The 18,392-nt window shown below is 39.9% G+C and overlaps 1 protein-coding gene across 6 annotated transcripts in view; it reads right to left on the bottom strand.

Annotated features, from left to right (window-relative positions):
• SORCS1 (sortilin related VPS10 domain containing receptor 1) overlaps positions 1 to 18,392 on the bottom strand; it is a 576,899-nt gene that overhangs the window by 265,573 nt on the left and 292,934 nt on the right. For all 6 annotated transcript variants that reach the window (XM_057531522.1, XM_057531517.1, XM_057531518.1 and 3 more), the window contains exon 3: positions 3,044 to 3,143. In XM_057531522.1, the coding sequence (XP_057387505.1) occupies positions 3,044 to 3,143 (100 nt within the window). The remainder of the gene's footprint in view (positions 1 to 3,043; positions 3,144 to 18,392) is intronic.

Here is an 18,392-nt window from a genome sequence, read left to right as displayed (position 1 = left end):
TTCACACTTTAAAATGTTGGGCAGGTACTATCTCTTTGGTTCAAGTATGTCCCTTTGCGGGGGAAAGTCCATATTTCATGGTGATAAATTCACCTCATAAGTAGAAAAACTGAACACAAATATACTGCTATGTCAACTTTATTGATTTTTGCACCATTGTAAAGACCTTCATCGTCCTCCAATATTTCTTAAATCTATCAGCATCTCAGAAAGTCACCCTGAAGGCCTCATTTATCTGTAGAGGAAAAGATCCCTTCTCCTAGGTTCACCCATAAACATTGTGATTTAAACAGCTCAGGCCTGCCTCTGCTTCTGGAAGTTAACCTGCAGAGAGAAAGCTGGTCTCAGAGTCACGGGCAACGGCTACTTCTTCTCTGGAAAAAGGATCAGCCAAGTCTTAATTTTAGCTAAATGCCCATGGCCAAATGTCTTTTTTTGAAAGCCCTGCAGGTAACTATAGATTAAGTATGCAGCCTGATTGATATTGATGTACTGACATGAATAGATTCAATGGCAGGGCTCCATTCTGTATTACGTCTAAGCTTTCCTTCTAGTCTTAGGAGCTACATCTGGACTTGAGATCTCACTCTTCAAGCCCTGCTCCTGCTAACAATGTTGTAGTCTTCAGGTCACTACCACGTAATCTGCTGCTAAGAAAAGCCTATGCCTACATTCAATATTTGACATCCTATTTTTAAAAATCATATTCCTTTCTAATGGCATTAATAAAACAGAGACTGTCACTAGATGAGAACAATTCTAAGGTCTCTTCCAGCTGTAAATTCCTTTGTTTTTGCCTGTATCACTTTACAAACAGGAAAATGTAAATGACTCACCCAAAGTAACCTGCTGGGTGGAAGCAGAGTCAGAGACTTCTCAACTACAGAAAGTCATAGTGCATTTACTATTAGAATACAGGATCTTTGAGGGTAGAAAGCTGGCTTACTTCTTTTGGTATCCTATAGTGCCTACAGATTGTTGATTGCTAAATGAAATTTACTAAAAATGTGAACTAGAGGAAAAATCAATAGGGATTACAAGAATCGATTCAAAGCCAACAAACATAACTAAATCTCATTATAAAAAATAAAGGATATAAGTTCAGCTCCTCAATTTAGGACTGTATACAGCAGATCAAAGTTGTTTAAATGTAATTGTTGATGATGGACCAGTCATCGGCCAGGAAGGGGAAGATAGGGGTGTTCAAGGTAAATCTCTAAATTTGTGAGGTTGACATTACTGAACTGTGCTGTCCAATACTGTGGCCATCAGCCACATGTGGCTATTTACATTCAAATTAATTAAAACGAAATGAAATGTAAAATCTGGTTCCTCAGTCACACTAGTCATAAAAACATACTTCAAATAATAGTCCCAAGTGGTTAGTGTCTATAGTACTGGATAGCTTAGAGGTACATTTCTATCATTGCAGAAAGTTCTACTGAACACAGCTACTTATAGAGGATAATCACTACTATCACTTCCAATAATTATATGAAGAAGGAGGAGAAGGAAGATGAGAAAAGGAGAATAAAGCGAAGAGAAAACATGATTAAGCCTTAACTGTTCTGTGCTAAACACCTGACATGCCTTAGTTCATATAATTCTTACAACTTTCCCCATGAGGTAGGTACTATAATTATCCCCATTTTCAATTTGATGACATTGTGCTTGGAGAGATTAAGTAAATCACCATAGTTATATACTTGTTAATTGGCTTAGCTGGGTTTTTACTCAAGCCATCTGACTCCAGAGTCTATGCACAATGGGAAATTATGCTGCTCCAAAATAAAAACTTGAAATGTTTAGAGCCAGAAGAAACATTACGCCCTCCCTAGGTGGTTCTTCATCCCAGATACGTACCAGAAGCACCTGGGGAGCTTGCGCGAGATACAGTTCCCTGAGGCCTAACCCAGAGCAACAGGAGTGGGGCTGAGGCTTGCGTATTTGGGGACACTTAATGCTCTGAATGTACAGCCAGAGTTGAGGATGACTGTTTAGAGATGTACTAATCTACCTTCCACAGGCCAGATGACAAAATGCAGCACCTACCTACCCAAGGTCACTAACAGTACCCACTGACAGATCTGAAATGAGAACCTAGGTATCAGGGTTGCCATCATAACAGAATATGGCTTAGGACACATGAATGAAAAACCTTCTTCTGTTTCCTGATGGATACTCATATCTATTCATATAACTCACATAATACTTAGAAATTACATGTCAGAATTCAGAATTGGATAGTGCAAATTTTTAAAACCAAACAATGAATGTAACACCACTCTCCTCTTGAGACAAATAGGTCCTTCTCATTTAAAAGCAAACATTTTCTTCCTAAGAAAACATCTTTCTCTGAAGAGTAAATAAACCCTCTTCATAAGAGTAGTATAATACAGTGGAAACAGTATGACTGCCAAGCAAGAAACCTGAATCTTGTCCCAACTGTGCCCATAACTCTGTGATGGGGGCAAGTCATTTCCTTTCTTTGAAGCTTAGTTTTCTCATCTGTAAAATTAGCATGTGGTTTATGATGATCACCAAGGTTCCTTCCCAGCATTGCCTCCATCCTGACATTTGTGTGCAGGCTGAATAAACTTTCGAAATGAAACTTCCAACCTGCTGTAGGACAATGCATTTACTTCAACTCTAGCCAATCTATTTACTCCATGTCAAGGGAAACAGGGGGACATCACATGAAAATCCCATCTTTCCTTCTGTTTTGTCAAGGCTCATTCTGATTCTTGTCACTGATTGGTCAGAGCTCTTAACAAGAGTCTGAACATCCACTTAACAAGACATTCCCTGTAGCTGTCTTTTGGAAATGGTAATGATATACCTACCCCATCTCCCTCCTACATTCACAGCTGCTGATCTGAAAATTATGATGTGTCAGACATTCTACCACCTTAACACCCATCAACTCATCTTTATATCTCTTAAAGCTTAACTGTATTGGATTTTTAGGTGGTTTACAGAGGTGAGCCAGCCAAGACAGAAGTCACATCATGAATAAATAGCATTCTGAATATACAATTCTTACCTTACGCTTGTTGGTAGGACACACGTAGAGATAGCTTAAAATTGTTTTCAACCCAACTTTATCATTCAGCTTCTCATAGGTTGTCCCATAATCGGTTGACCTATAATTCAAAAGGAGCATTAATGAGGACAGAAGTATATACGTCATTTGTCTGCTTGTCAGTATAATGCATGTTTTACATAGTAGAATGGCTCTCCAGAGGTTTCTAAATGATTCATGTAGTACATAATGATGCTTAATTATGTACACAGTAGCATCATGTGAGTGGTTAACATTTGCATTTAAATTGAATTGGTAAAAATTAAAACTCCATCTCTCACTGCTCCTTAAGGTACGTGCATTGCATAAAGAATGTGTTTAATTTTCAAAGATTGAGAATGAGGGTGTCCCTTGAATTAACCAAAGAAATAAAGACCTTCTACTCAGATTTGACATTTCCAAACGTCTGCTCTATCTTTGGCAAGTGGAAAAGCAGGTTCTCCTGATTTATCTACAAGCTGTGTTTTCTCTCATGAGTCACAGAATATATGGTGGGGCAGTCCCTCCAAAGGTCATTCAGTCTTTTGCTATTATTTAAGAATAAGAAAATGTCTTGATAATAAGTGAAATTTCACAATTCTATTTGGTGGCCTTTTCCAGTGTTAAGCCACCTGGAGTTGGGAGAATATTACTTCTTGGTACTGACTCTATCTTTTTTGGAGATTCTCTCATCTCTTCTTGATGCTGGTCAGTAACTTATTAATTCAGACTGAATAAATAGGCCTTAATAACCTCTTCTATGTAAGTCTATTACATATTTCAAAATTGCACATCTTATTAGATCATCATTGCAACCATGTACAGTAGGAAATATTATCTGTATTTGAAGAAAGTGGTTCAGAGAACTTAAGTGACCTATTCAAAGCCAGTTAGAATTTGACTCTAGGTATCCTGGCCCTAAGCCCTGTGTTGTTTACATTATACCATAGCTTTGTTTGTTTTTTGTTGTTTTTTTTTAATTTAAAGGAAACATATAAAATCTCTTGTCAGCCTTCTTTATACATATAGGAGATTCCCAATGAAAATGAAATTCATTCATTCATTTACATTTGTAGAGCCTCTAAAATGGACCAGGCCCTGTGCTATGTAGCAGGATACAACACAAGCCCCTACTCTCAAGAATCTAACAGCTTTTTATTTTATTTAGTTATTTATTTTTGGCTGCGTTGGGTCTTTGTTGCTGCACGTGGGCTTTCTCTAGTTGCAGCGAGTGGGGGCTACTCTTTCTTGTGGTGCGCGGGCTTCTCATTGTGGTGGCTTCTCTTGTTGCAGAACATGCGCTCTAGGTGTACGGGCTTCAGTAGTTGTGGCACGTGGGCTCAGTAGTTGTGGCTCGCGGGCTCTAGAGCGCAGGCTCAGCAGTTGTGGTGCACGGGCTTAGCTGCTCTGTGGCATGTGGGATCTTCCCAGACCAGGGCTCAAACCCGTGTCCCTTGCATTGGCAGCGGATTCTTAACCATTGTGCCACCAGGGAGGTCCCAAGAATCTAACAGCTTTGAGAGGCAAAAAAAAAGTTGCAATGTGTTATGTGTAATGAAAGAGATAAAAATTAACAAGACTCAGAAAATAAAGTTGGTTTAATTAGAAAACCACAAAAATGTAATTACTTTAATTTATTTCTGATATTGATAGAAGTTACATATTCCCATAGACCATAAAGACTAAATAGAAGAATTTTCTGTTAACAACCTCAACACCATATATTAAGAGCCTACTCTGGACCAGGCACTGGAGACAGAAAGCTATAAAATGTAAGTTCCTGGAATTAAGAAATTAAGAATTATTGTGGCTGGGGATCCAGGGATCTCTTTACCCTAAAAATTTATATATACATATATATAATACATAAATATTATAAATGACATTATATTATTATAATATATAATATTATATATATAAATTATAAGTAAATAAATATAAATAGTCAATACTTTATAAAATTTAGATTATACTCCAAATCACTGAAGATTGGAGTGGTATGAAAAGTTTCTTGGAAGGACTATGGACCTTGAAAATGGAAAATCGGTAGGGCTTTAGAAAAGGGATGTAGAGTTGACCCTTGAACAACAAGGGAGTTAGGGGCAACAACTAACTCTTCCTGTAGTCAAAAATCAGCCTATAACTTACAGTCAGCCCTATATATATATGTGGTTTCTCCACATCTGTGGTTCTGCATCCAAGGATTCAAACAACCACAGGTTGTATAGTACTATAGTATTTACTACTGAAAAACATCCATGTATTAGTGGATGCACACAGTTCAAACCTGTGTTGTTCAAGGGTCAGCTGTAGTCAGAGCATCAAAAACTAGAAGTACCTTGTGTAATCCAAATATATAACTGGATTTCCTCAGGACCAGTCTGTGCTCTAGCCCAACTGAACAAACACTGGCTTGATAACCAAGAATATTTGAAGAATAATCCCAAACTCTTCACAGAAGATCTTATCCATGAACCACAACAAACTTCTTTAAATTCTCCTTCCATATTTACTTTTTTCTCTTCAAACTCATCTTGATGTGAAAATCCCTCCTACTTTCTAAGAAATATCTGAGACTTCTTCCCTTACTCAGTCTAACCTTGGTGTTTGACTATTTTTTCCCACTCTTACCCTGGCCTTACTGGGTCAACTTTCTCTTCTTACTAAGACTTGCTTGTCTCCAAAATTTCACTAGTCTTTCTCTAATTCCTTTTACTGGAAAACTTTTTCTATTTAGCATTCTGGACAATACTCACAAGTTCAAGGACAAAAAACCCAGATGCAAAATCTATGGGGGGGGGCGCTTCCCTGGTGGCGCAGTGGTTGAGAATCTGCCTGCCAATGCGGGGGACACGGGTTCGAGCCCTGGTCTGGGAAGATCCCACATGCCGCGGAGCAACTAGGCCCGTGAGCCACAATTGCTGAGCCTGCGCGTCTGGAGCCTGTGCTCCACAACAGGAGAGGCCGCGACAGTGAGAGGCCTGCGCACTGCAATGAGGAGTGGCCCCCACTTGCCACAACTAGAGAAAGCCCTCACACAGAAACGAAGACCCAACACAGCCATAAATAAAATAAATAAATAAATAAATAAAATTAAAAAAAAAAAATCTATGGGGGGCGGTGATGAGAGGAAGATGAAATGTACAAATACCTCTACATTAATAAATTTTGCCTAGTGATAGGTGGAAATCAATAGGACTATGTTGGAGATGAGAGAATGGTTCAATTTTTCTAGTGGGATAATGGAAAGGAGGCCAGAGAGGTAGGGATCAGTCTATAAAAGCATGATAATTAGTTTCTTATAATTTCTATCAACTTGATCTCTGAGCTACTCAATGAATATTTTTGCATTCAAAAAACATACTACAAGGGGAAACTCTGTGTGTGTGTGTGTGTGTATTTTACTGAAATCCCAATGTGACAAGATGATAATGGAGTGACTACTTCAGATTTACATTAACAACTTCTTTTTCAGATAGCTTACAATATGTTACTGGGCACTTTTCTCTTATTATAACATCACCAATCCAGATACTTCAGGTATCTTCCATTACTTTTTTTTTTTTTTTAATTTTTTTATTTTATTTTATTTATTTATTTATGGCTGTGCTGGGTCTTCATTTCTGTGCGAGGGTTTTCTCTAGTTGCGGCAAGCGGGGGCCACTCTTCATCGCGGTGCGTGGGCCTCTCACTATCGCAGCCTCTCTTGTTGCGAAGCACAGGCTCCAGACGCGCAGGCTCAGTAATTGTGGCTCACGGGCCTAGTTGCTCCGCGGCATGTGGGATCTTCCCAGACCAGGGCTCGAACGTGTGTCCCCTGCATTGGCAGGCAGATTCTCAACCACTGCGCCACCAGGGAAGCCCTCTTCCATTACTTTTTGTGCCATTTTTTGCCCCTTGATTTTCCAAAGCTCAAAAAGTGAATCGAAATTTGTTAATTCTCAATTCCAGCAGAACTAAATGTTTAAACATTATGGTATTATAATAATTGATAGATAGAAAGAAGAAAAATAAATGATGTATTTCCACACACCCTAAATGGCATAGACTGGCAATTCTCCATGGCTGTCCCACAGACCTAGAATTAGAGTGTTGACAAGTATCATGGGTAAAACTAACAAACAGCTGGAATACACTGGTACAATGACACAGGAGTGAAAATACTCAATACTTGCAAACCAGCTGGCAAACAGTTACTACACCAGGTTCACAGAACAGCTACTTCCGCCAGCTTCACCACCATGGTCTCTCCTTGGAGAACTCCCAGATCACCTCACAGTCCCAGCAACCGAAAGACTGGGGGCTGGCACAGTAGACGTCCCCAAGAAACCTGCTCCTGCACCTGTTCTGAATGGCCACTGCCTACTCCAGTCAGCCTGAGCCCCAGTGGAGGAGACAGTGACCTTGGAGGAGGCACTGCACCCTGGAAGGCAATTCCTAGTGCCCATCTGCAAACTCCCCTTCACAGCTAACAGATGCTTCCGGTTATGCCTGCATGGTCAAACGCGGGAAATTCAGTCTCCCAGGTATGTGAGCTCCGAAAGAGCAGGGGAAAGACAGACAGTTGAGCGGCAGGCTGACTGTTGAGCCAGTGCACTAGCTGTTAATATTTCAAGTATCGTCTCTAGATATGGGGGAGAGGAGTGTGACCTAAGATCAAAAAATGTTAGGAAACACTTGATAAGGCAAAATTTAATGTTTCTTCACTTCAGAACTTAGAAATTTTATTATTCTTATATACATGCATAAATTTTATTATTCTAATATACACTGTGAACCTCTTACATGCATATTTCATGAAGCATTTTCAAAGCATATTTGATTATAGGATCCATTCTTGAGAGATATCTAATGAGATTAGTGTTCTGAACAACATACTTTGGGAAACAATAGGAAGGACAAAAAAAAAAAAAAAGCCAAAAAAGATTATGGATCTTGGTTTCATAAGAAAAGGAGAACAATAAAAATATTTAAAACAAATCAAATCTGCAAAGAGAAATGCCAGTTATGCTAACCATAGTGACTGCTGTTGTAAAGGCAATAAAGAATCATAAAGATCAGAGCAGAAATAAATGAAATAGAAACAAAGAAAACAATAGCAAAGATCAATAAAACTAAAAGTTGGTTCTTTGAGAAGATAAACAAAATTGATAAGCCATTAGCCAGACTCATCAAGAAAAAGAGGGAGAGGACTCAAATCAATAAAATCAGAAATGAAAAAGGAGAAGTTACAACAGACACCGCAGAAATACAAAACATCCTAAGAGACTACTACAGGCAACTTTATGCCAATAAAATGGACAACCTGGAAGAAATGGACAAATTCTTAGAAAGGTATAACCTTCCAAGACTGAATCAGGAAGAAACAGAAAATATCAACAGACCAATCACAAGTAATGAAATTGAAACTGTGATTAAAAATCTTCCAACAAACAAAAGTCCAGGACCAGATGGCTTCACAGGTGAATATGTATGGAAATATGTTAATATAAATGTTTCAGACATTACATGAAATTTCTAAAAATCTTATATTTGTATTTGTATGGAAATATGTATGGAAATATGTTAATATAAATGTTTCAGACATTACAGGAAACTTCTAAAAATCTTATATGTTCTGGTATAATGTTATAAGTAATAATCCTAGTTATTACTTCAAAATGTATATCTCAGAAATAACTAATTTTCTTGTCAACTGCATTATTATGAACTTTCACCAAATCTTTAACCATGGTCATTTTTAAGTCTTTTGTCATTTACAGACAGTTCTGGGTGTACTCTGATGATTTTGCAAATATGTTCCTATAAAAGGGTTTCATCTTCAAGAAATTCATGGAAAAGACTCTGACAAGTACAGGTTTCTGGTAACTGACTGTACTGCTGAACTGAATGAATAAGCATTTTCAGAACTCTAATGAAAAACTGATGAACTCATAAAAGTGCTAACAAAAGATCAAGATGAAAAAAAAAATTAATTACATGGGACTGAGTGAACTGATGAGGATGAGTATAATTTTTGTGACTTTCTGTCTGAATTAAAAAAAAAAATCCCACAAGGACTCAGAGGCAAAGAATATACAAATCAATTTTCACTGCAAAGTAAAGGAGCTGTTACAGTGGAGGATTACTGGACTGAATGTCAATATTATGACATAGTATGAGTGTGTTTCATGTTTGGTAATTGCAATCATTGTTGCTTTTGTTGTGGTCATCCATGTACAATGCTTGGTGTCAGTCTATTTATCTCTTGTAAAAATAAAATACAGTGTGTGTGTGTGGGAAAAAAAAAAAAAAAGGGCCATGCTGAATAAAGTGTCAAAACCAGAAAAAAAAAAAATTTAAAACAAATCAAATCTGCAAAGAGAAATGCCAGTTATGCTAACCATAGTGACTGCTGTTGTAAAGGCAATAAAGGGAAGTAATCTTAAAAAATATGTATCATACACAGACATATTTAAGACACAATATAAGCAGCCTTGACAAATAGCAAATGATTAAATCAAGGATTGCAGGTTCTTGCTTTTGATCCTTAATCCTTATTCTACCCTTTCTACGAACATATCTTAAATAGTGACTTTTAGAACATTTCAAAGATGTCTTTATTTAAGTATTTACTATAGGCATAGAACTAAGATGAGCTTCTCTAAGGGGTAGAGAAACCACATTCAAGGCATGGCACCTGCCTTCCAAGGACTTACGGTCCCTTTGAAATGACAGAGTCCCCCAGTTGAAGAAGGATGAATACAGGGCATGGCTAGTTTCCACAAGGAGTGGCAGAAATAAAATGTGTGATTGGATTTCCTCTACTATAATGTTATAACATCAAATGAGATAATAAATAAGCACAGAATCATTTGTAAACTAAATTAATCCATAAAAAGTGCCGAGCACAATAGCTGGTATGTAATAAACAGTCTACAAATGATAGCTTTTGTTGTTCATTTTATCACTCATCTTTTTTTCTTGATTTTTCATATTCTTTGCCCAACGCTTAACTAAAACCGATCACACGAACCCTCAAGGAAAATCTGAATCACTGAAGATGAGTCAGAGTTAGTTTGCTTAGAAGATAAGACTATTTCATCAAGCTATTACCATTTTAAAACGTAACCACATTTAGCCTATCATATTTTAAAGGATATGTGCTAGTACCTTTGTGTGGGACTTGGATCAGAAAGATAAGGGTAAGAACTGGAATTTGATAGTTAAACATTCTGCACTCGGCTTCTATAGTCATTGTGCCAGGATTCCATTGCTGAATAGACTGCTATGCTTAAGACACCTAACAGAAAATAAAAACGAACATTTATTGCGTGCTTACAGTGTGATCTAAGCTCTTCAGCTCATACAGAATCCCATGAGATGGACACTGATAGTCACATGCTACAGATAAGGAAGGCTCAGATGTATAACTAACCTGCTTAACTAAGGCCACAGAACTTGGAGGTACAGCCCTCATTCTGGGCTGTATCCTTAACCCCATGCTGCACTGGTTCTCTCAAAAGTTACAAGAGGAAAAGGAAATACACTTACAAACTCTAGTTTTGTATTTCTTGGTAAAAGGAATATGAACTGAACTCATTAGAAGTTCCTTGTGGTATAGGCCAAAACTTTGCTTCTCTTCATACTTAGTAAAAATACAGAGGCCCTGCCAGGTAGAATCGATATTAAGAAAAGCATAACCAGGGTTTCCCCAGTGGCGTGGTGGTTGAGAATCTTGCCTGCCAATGCAGGGCACCATGGTTCGAGCCCTGGTCCAGGAAGATCCCACATGCCACGGAGCAACTAAGCCCATGCGCCACAACTACCGAGCCTGTGCTCTAGAGCCCGTGAGCCACAACTACTGAGCCCATGTGCTGTAACTACTGAAGCCCGTACACCTAGGGCCAGTGCTCCACAGCAAGAGAAACCACAGCAATGAGAAGCCCGTGCACCACAACAAAGAGTAGCCCCTGCTCTCCACAACTAGAGAAAGCCCATGCGCAGCAACGAAGACCCAACACAGCCAAAAATAAATAAAATAAATAAATTAAAAAAAAAAAAGAAAAGCATAACCAGAAACTCTCACAATGATGTACGAGGAAAAGAAAGTATGTCTTTGATCTGGTCCACCTTGGCTCCTGGGAAGCCTAGAAATATGGACAAAGTGAGTGGGTCAAACTGTTAATGATTTGAGGATGGCTCATGAAGATTACCAAGATGTCACAGCCTAATAGCACAAGCAATGACTTGCAGTCGAACAGAACTGGACTCAGGAGCTCACTATCTGAGTAACCAACCAGTCAGTGTACTGATCTCCATAACAAACTCCAGACTTGCTATAGAAAAGTCACATTTACTTTTATATCTAATAGGTTTGCAATATAATTCTGAGATGCGCATTCCTCAATCCCTCTCCTTTTCCCCTCTCCTGCCCACCCCTGCCCACTCCAGCCTTGTTATTCTCTGTAACTAGAAAGCTCTTTCTCCAGATACCCTGACAGATGGCCCCTCACTTCTTTCTGGACACCATTCGTGCTGTATGAAATAGTGACCCCTCTCACTCCCCCAGCACACTGCACCTCCTTAGCCTCTTTTATTTTCATAGTATTTACCCCCATCTGATAGATTTTTAGTTATTTTTTGTTGTTGTCTGTCATCTTCCACCAGAATGTAAGCTCCATGAGAGTAGGAAAGATGTCTGTTTTGTGCACAGCTGTCTTCCTAGCTCTCAGAAGAGTCCCCCAGACACTTGTGAAACCCAATTGTTTTTGGCTGAGTGGCTGACTTCACAGATGTTTGCTCTTCTTGTGTGGTCCACTGGATTTCTACTAATGCAAAATTAAGAGGCTCACTTAGTCTGGCAAAAACCACTGCAGTCCCTGCCGTGCGCAGATACAATCAGCTATGCAGGATGAAGCGGAACTAGGGTGGTGAACGTGTTCTATGCTCCTCTACTTTTTAATGGAGAAACCTCTGCCTGGCATCTATTTCCTGACTACTCTTAAGTACCATAAAGACGGCGCACATCTTTGCTCACCCCCAAGTCCCTAGTCTCCAGGATGATGCTGGTACATAACAGGCGCCTCCTGCATACCGAGGCTGAATGAATACATGAAGCCTGATGGACACACTCTCTGAACCAAGGATGAGCCAGGCTACTTCTTCAAAAAGGCTTTAGAAAGTATCCAAATAACCTGACCCCCTCCTTCTCCACCTCCAGGCCCCGGAGAGGGGAGATACTCTCTCCCACACACCGTGCCATGTTGCCAAGGTCACAAAACCAAGACTCAAGCTGTAGAGGGAAGCCTGGGGACAGAAGGCATCCAGGCATCACTGAAATCAGCTCAAATGAGACGTCCTGAAAGCAGAACAGTGTTTATCTCTAAATCAAGCGGCTGCGGCTTCAGTGTTTTATTTCTTTCCTAAAATCATTAAGAGCAGCCACCTCCATTGTTCCTGGTGCATTTGGAGGCATAAAAATCGCTTCCGAAGGCAAAGGTGCACAGGCTGCATCCAGACTCCGCTCCTGCGTAACTCAGGATGCATGAGGTTAAAGTGGTGAGAGTAATTTAGGGTTTGGAAAATGTTTGCGAGTGAGTCGACATTTAAATAACTTCATTATCATTCATTGACAGATTTTTTTTTTTAACTTGTCAGTGCAACTGATATTTCTATTACCATGTTATAACAAACCTCTGCACATTTAAAAGATAGTCACCAGATTCCATTAGTCTACCCACTGTCAAGAAAACATCTCCCAATCCGTTTTTCATAATACCTCGAGAATAGGCAGTCTACATCAAATGATGACGTGGAGCTGAAGGAAATCGTCTCCGGCTTTCTAAGCATTCTGCCCTGAAATACGTTTGCCTGTCAGCCTAAACATATAATTTAAATGTGCTGCTGAGACATTATGGTGAATCCAGAGCTGAACAAGCTTCCCTCCATTTCTTGGATACACTGAGCTTTTCAGATTAACCTGCAGAATCAGAGCAAAGGGGGTTAAACAGCAGGATCAAGGGGAGGCATGTCAATGTGCTTGACAGATACTTCCGCTCTGCCATATGTCACGGTATTTGCAATGTAATTTAGTTTGTAATAAAAAACTGTTTATTTTTTAAATGTAAGGGACAGGACCTATGTGTTAATAAGCTGTGAAAGTCCTCTCTCATCTTTCTGGTCTTTCTTTGTTATCATTCTTCCTTTCCTTGTATCATCATACTGTGCTTTTTTTTTTTTTATTGAAGTATAGTCGATTTACAATGTTGTGTTAATTTCTGCTGTAGAGCAAAGTGATTCAGTTATACATATATATATATTCTTTTTCATATTCTTTTCCATTATGGTTTATCACAGGATATTGAATGTAGTTCCCTGCATCACACTGTGTTCTTGATGCTTCTAGTCACACAGGGCAGCTGAGATAAGAAACTTGAATATGTTTGATTGTAAGTGTATGGATATTGCTCCGTGGGAAAGCGGCGATATAGAATACAAGACATTGCCACCCACAGATATTTCTGCAGTAAGTAAACCGATCTATATTACAGTTAACATTAAAGAAAGGGGTTACCCTTACCTCTGAAATATCTTCCAATTCATTTTTTGAGTATAAAAATAACCAAAATTGGTACTGATACCCAGATCTCTGACTATGTTGCTTAAGAAAGGGAGGACAAATTAATTTAGGCAGAGGTCTCCTGTTCAGCTTTTTGGGGAACGGGTACAGAAAAGAGTAATTTTCCTAACGAGGTGATGTCCATGAGTTCCTTCTCACACACACACACACACACACACACACACACACACGCACACACACATACACAGAATTGTCTGTCTCCAGTGTCTTTTTTTAAAAAATTTATTTATTTTTGGCTGTGTTGGGTCTTCGTTGCTGCATGTGGGCTTTCTCTAGCTGCAGTGAGCGGGGGCTACTCTTCGTTGCGGTGCGCGGACTTCTCATTGCGGTGGCTTCCCTTGTTGCGGAGCACGGGCTCTAGGCGCACGGGTTCTAGAGTACAGGCTCAGTAGTTGTGGCGCACACGCTTAGTTGCTCCGCAGCATGTGGGATCTTCCCGGACCAGGGCTCGAACCTGTGTCCCCTGCATTGGCAGGCATATTCTTAACCACTGCGCCACCAGGGAAGCCCCCCCAGTGTCTCTTATGTGTACCCTCCACTTCAGCTCTCCTTCCATCTCCAGGGCAGGCCGTTGTCATCTCTGCAGTGGCTATATCTTGTTGCAATAGTCCAGGAGAAACTACTACTCACTCCTTTTCGTAGATACGGCCTCCCTCATGCTGCCACGTCTTTGCAAATACAATACCCATTGCTCAAGAGACACACTGGTGGCAGTGGGGAGGTCAGAGGACACACATTCCTTATCATCTTTCAAGATTCCACTCCACTGTCAGTTTCCCTGGGATGCCTTTCCTGACAATGCCAGTTGACTGGCAGCCTTTATTCATTCTTCTATGACATCCCAGACCCCACCCCCCGCTATGTTGTACTGAAATTGTCAAGGTTCACAGTTTCCCGTGCCAATAGACTGCCTCCTCTGAAGGCAGGACTAGCTCACGTTTTTCCTTTCGCCCTTCTTTTTGCTCATCAAAATTCATTTATATACTTCCAGGCTGGACTCAAATATCCCTTCCTTCTTGGAGCTTTTGCTCATCAAAATTCATTTATATACTTCCAGGCTGGACTCAAATATCCCTTCCTTCTTGGAGCTTTTCCACATCCCTCTGCTGAATGGAATGACTCTCTCTTTTACACCCCATGTAACTGCCTTGAACTTTTCTTATGTTGCTTTTCATATTCTGCCATATATTACCCTTATCTGGGTCTACTCCCCTCTCACCTGATGGCCATCTATTAGATAGCAAGTTGCATTTATGCTTTATTCTGCTGTCTCTCTCCACCACTGTAGCTTCTCCTTGCCATCCAAAAGGTGCTCAGACAACGTTGCTGATTGAATTGAACACCCTGAAATCTTTTCCTCTATTACCAGAAGATGTAATTTGAGAAATTTCACATGTGTTTTTTTGCCATTTCTTTTTGGAGGGCGAGGGAGCAAGAAAATTTCAGGGCTCCCTGCTGAGTTTGAGTCAGGCAGGAGTAATTCCGAGGCACAATATAAGAGAATAGGGGCTTACTTAGGAAGCACTCATACAAATATGTATGTAAAATGTATTATGCATTAATGTATTAAATATTATGTATAAATGGAGCAATGGAAAACATAACATGCATTTATCAGTTACAGGGGTAAAGATAAATTTAGGAGAAAGGCATGTCTGCTCAGCTTTTTAAAGGGTTCTCTCTTTTGATACGACCCTAATCCCCAGGCATTTCTGATCCAACACAGAGAGCTTCCATTATCATGCTGAGGTCACATCCTCATAGGCTGCATTACCCTACACTTATAATTGATTGTGTCAAATATTTTACAAATAATCATAGTGGACATTCACTGAATGCTTAAAACATTCCACACCCTGGGCTGACAAGCACTTTGCAAGGATTACCTCATTTAATCTTTGGAACACCCTATGAGTTAAGTACTGGTATGACCCACATTTTACAGATGTAGAGATTGAGACTTAAACAGGAAAGGCAACTTGCCCATAACACAGAGCAATGATGAGCAGGGCCTGGATTCAAACTTGGGCAGTTAGTTCCCAAAGCCAGCTTCATACAGACACAAGGTGGCTCATCCATTCAAGATCTGTGTTCTTTATAGAAAGATGGAATAGTTTGTCTGGGAAAAAAACGGAATTTTCCAATGGAGCCCAGAAATTAGATCACCTTCCTCCCCAATGATGAAACACTACTGTTTATAATATTTGCCAGCTATCATTCTAAAGTCAGTTTTCCGTTTGAATGAGGACCCTTAGTCAAAGCATCTAATAAACCAAGGCTCCAAAGGTATATGATGGTTCTAGGCACTCTGCAGTCTATCCCCCTACTTGTGAAGAATGCACAGTACCAGCCATGAAATGATACCCACATACATATCTCTTGTTTTAGAATGCTTATCAGAAAATGAATTTAACCTGCAACTGCTCTTCATCATGTGCTATTTCTGCCAGAGTGCTGCACGGTCCTCTCACATGACACTCTGGTTGGCTAAAGGAGCACTGTGATTATCTTGCCTGGAAATACGCAAAAATAAGTAAAATATTTATCAAATGAAGCCAATGTTACTTGGTCATCCTAGTCTTTCAATCAGAACATACAAATGAAAACTATGAAAAAATGTATTCTGGAAGCATAAGCAACTAATCATTTAGTGGTGACAATAGGACATACTTGATTCCCTGATATTAAAATGATTCAATTATCCTAAATGATAGAAGTTGTTCTCTGGGTGTCATGATATAAGGTTATCTTTTTTTAAATTAATTAATTTATTTTGGGCTGCGTTGGGTCTTCACTGCTCTGCGCGGGCTTTCTCTAGTTGCGGCGAGCAGGGGCTACTCTTTGGTGCGGTGCGTGGGATTCTCATTGCGGTGGCTTCTCTTGTTGCGGAGCACGGGCTCTAGGCGTGTGGGCTTCAGTAGTTGTGGCTCACAGGCTCTAGAGCGCAGGCTCTGTAGTTGTGGCACATGGGCTTAGTTGCTCTGTGGCATGTGGGATCTTCCCGCACCAGGGATCAAACCCGTATCCCCTGCATTGGCAGGCGGATTCTTTTTTTTTTAAAATTAATTAATTAATTAATTTATGGCTGTGTTGGGTCTTCGTTTCTGTGCGAGGGCTTTCTCTAGTTGTGGCAAGCGGGGGCCACTCTTCATCGCGGTGCGCGGGCCTCTCACTATCGTGGCCCCTCTTGTTGCGGAGCACAGGCTCCAGACACGCAGGCTCAGTAATTGTGGCTCACGGGCCTAGTTGCTCCGCGGCATGTGGGATCTTCCCAGACCAGGGCTCGAACCCGTGTCCCCTGCATTGGCAGGCAGATTCTTAATCACTGCACCACCAGGGAAGTCCAATATCAGGTTATCTTGTTAGTTGTTTTTTTTTTTTTCTATAAATGGTAGGAACCTCAAACTCACATGATGGTGTGTAACTGAGCTTTTGCTACCTTTTGTTTTCTAAAAGTTAAGTGAAGTGGAAATTGGAGAGGACTGGACCATCTGATCTCTAGCCATGACTGTAACATCCAAGAATTCCTGTAGCAGGAGTTTTGGGGAACTCTACATCCATAGTGAAGCCTAGAGTTAGGCTTGTAGATAAATATCATCCCAAAGTTGTAGGAGACAACCCGGGGTTGGAGTGTCAAGATAGGGGTATATCCTCTTTGTCTGTTGTATGTTGTCGGTTTTCTATTTAGCTTCTTTAAGGATGAAATGATTGTGTCTGGTCGGAAAACATGGTTTGTTCACTACTGCACATCATTGCAATGTCTTAAATAATCACCATTTATTGTCGGGGGGATCCCTACCTATTACTGTGAGGAAAGCTAAGAATTCTAAAATGTTAGCTCTTCAATAAGGTCTTAGAGATAATCTCATTATTTCTGTTCAATGGTTTACATTTTTTTATTAAAGCAGTGGGGCGTTTAAGACCTCCTCTAATTATGTAGTAGACACATAAGGAGTTAGATGCATTGAAACCCCTGTCATTCACCCCAACCGACCCTCCAGACACCCTAGTTAACCTCTTTTAGTAACTCTTTAACACTTTCACACGACCTCTTGAAATCAATAAAGTACAGTTTCCACACAATAGAATAACTCTGACTTTATGATTCTGCAGATAAGCATTTAGTTGAGGCCCAAGTCATGAAGAAAACCCAGGTTTTCTGATTCGTGTGCTAAGGCATTTCTCAGAATTACAGGATATCAAATATGCAAAAGTACCTTCATCTCGTCAGAGAAAAAAATTATAAAGCTTAGCCATCTTAGAATTAATTCATACTGTAAGAAAGAAACATGATTCCATATATGAAAGTTAATTCTCCTCCAAAACTAAAAACAAAGCAAACAAATAAAAAAATCAGAGGCATCGATGTATAAGAAACTATGTGTAATCACACTTCGGAAGCACATCAAACTGAACAGTGTTTACATTCAGGAAAGGGACCAGGATGAGGGATGATAGTCAATCAAAGAGGATAGTAAAAATCACAAATGATATATAATGCTTACAGAGAATGTATTCCAGCATCCCTCATGGAATGAGATTTAAAAGAAAAGCGCAAAAATACTTCAGTCATTGATCTTTATCCCAGCCAGTCTGCATGCAGTGATATCTAACCCACCCACAGGAAATATCCCTTTCACAAAATCTGATGGTCCAGCCAACTGGAGCTGGAGCTCTAACCGACACCATCACTCTAGGCCACACTGACAC

Source organism: Balaenoptera acutorostrata, chromosome 16 (genome assembly GCF_949987535.1).
Source record: "Balaenoptera acutorostrata chromosome 16, mBalAcu1.1, whole genome shotgun sequence".
NCBI lineage: Eukaryota > Metazoa > Chordata > Mammalia > Artiodactyla > Balaenopteridae > Balaenoptera > Balaenoptera acutorostrata.
The sequence above is the reverse complement of the archived record's forward strand: the minus strand, read 5'-3'. Positions and strand labels throughout refer to the sequence as shown.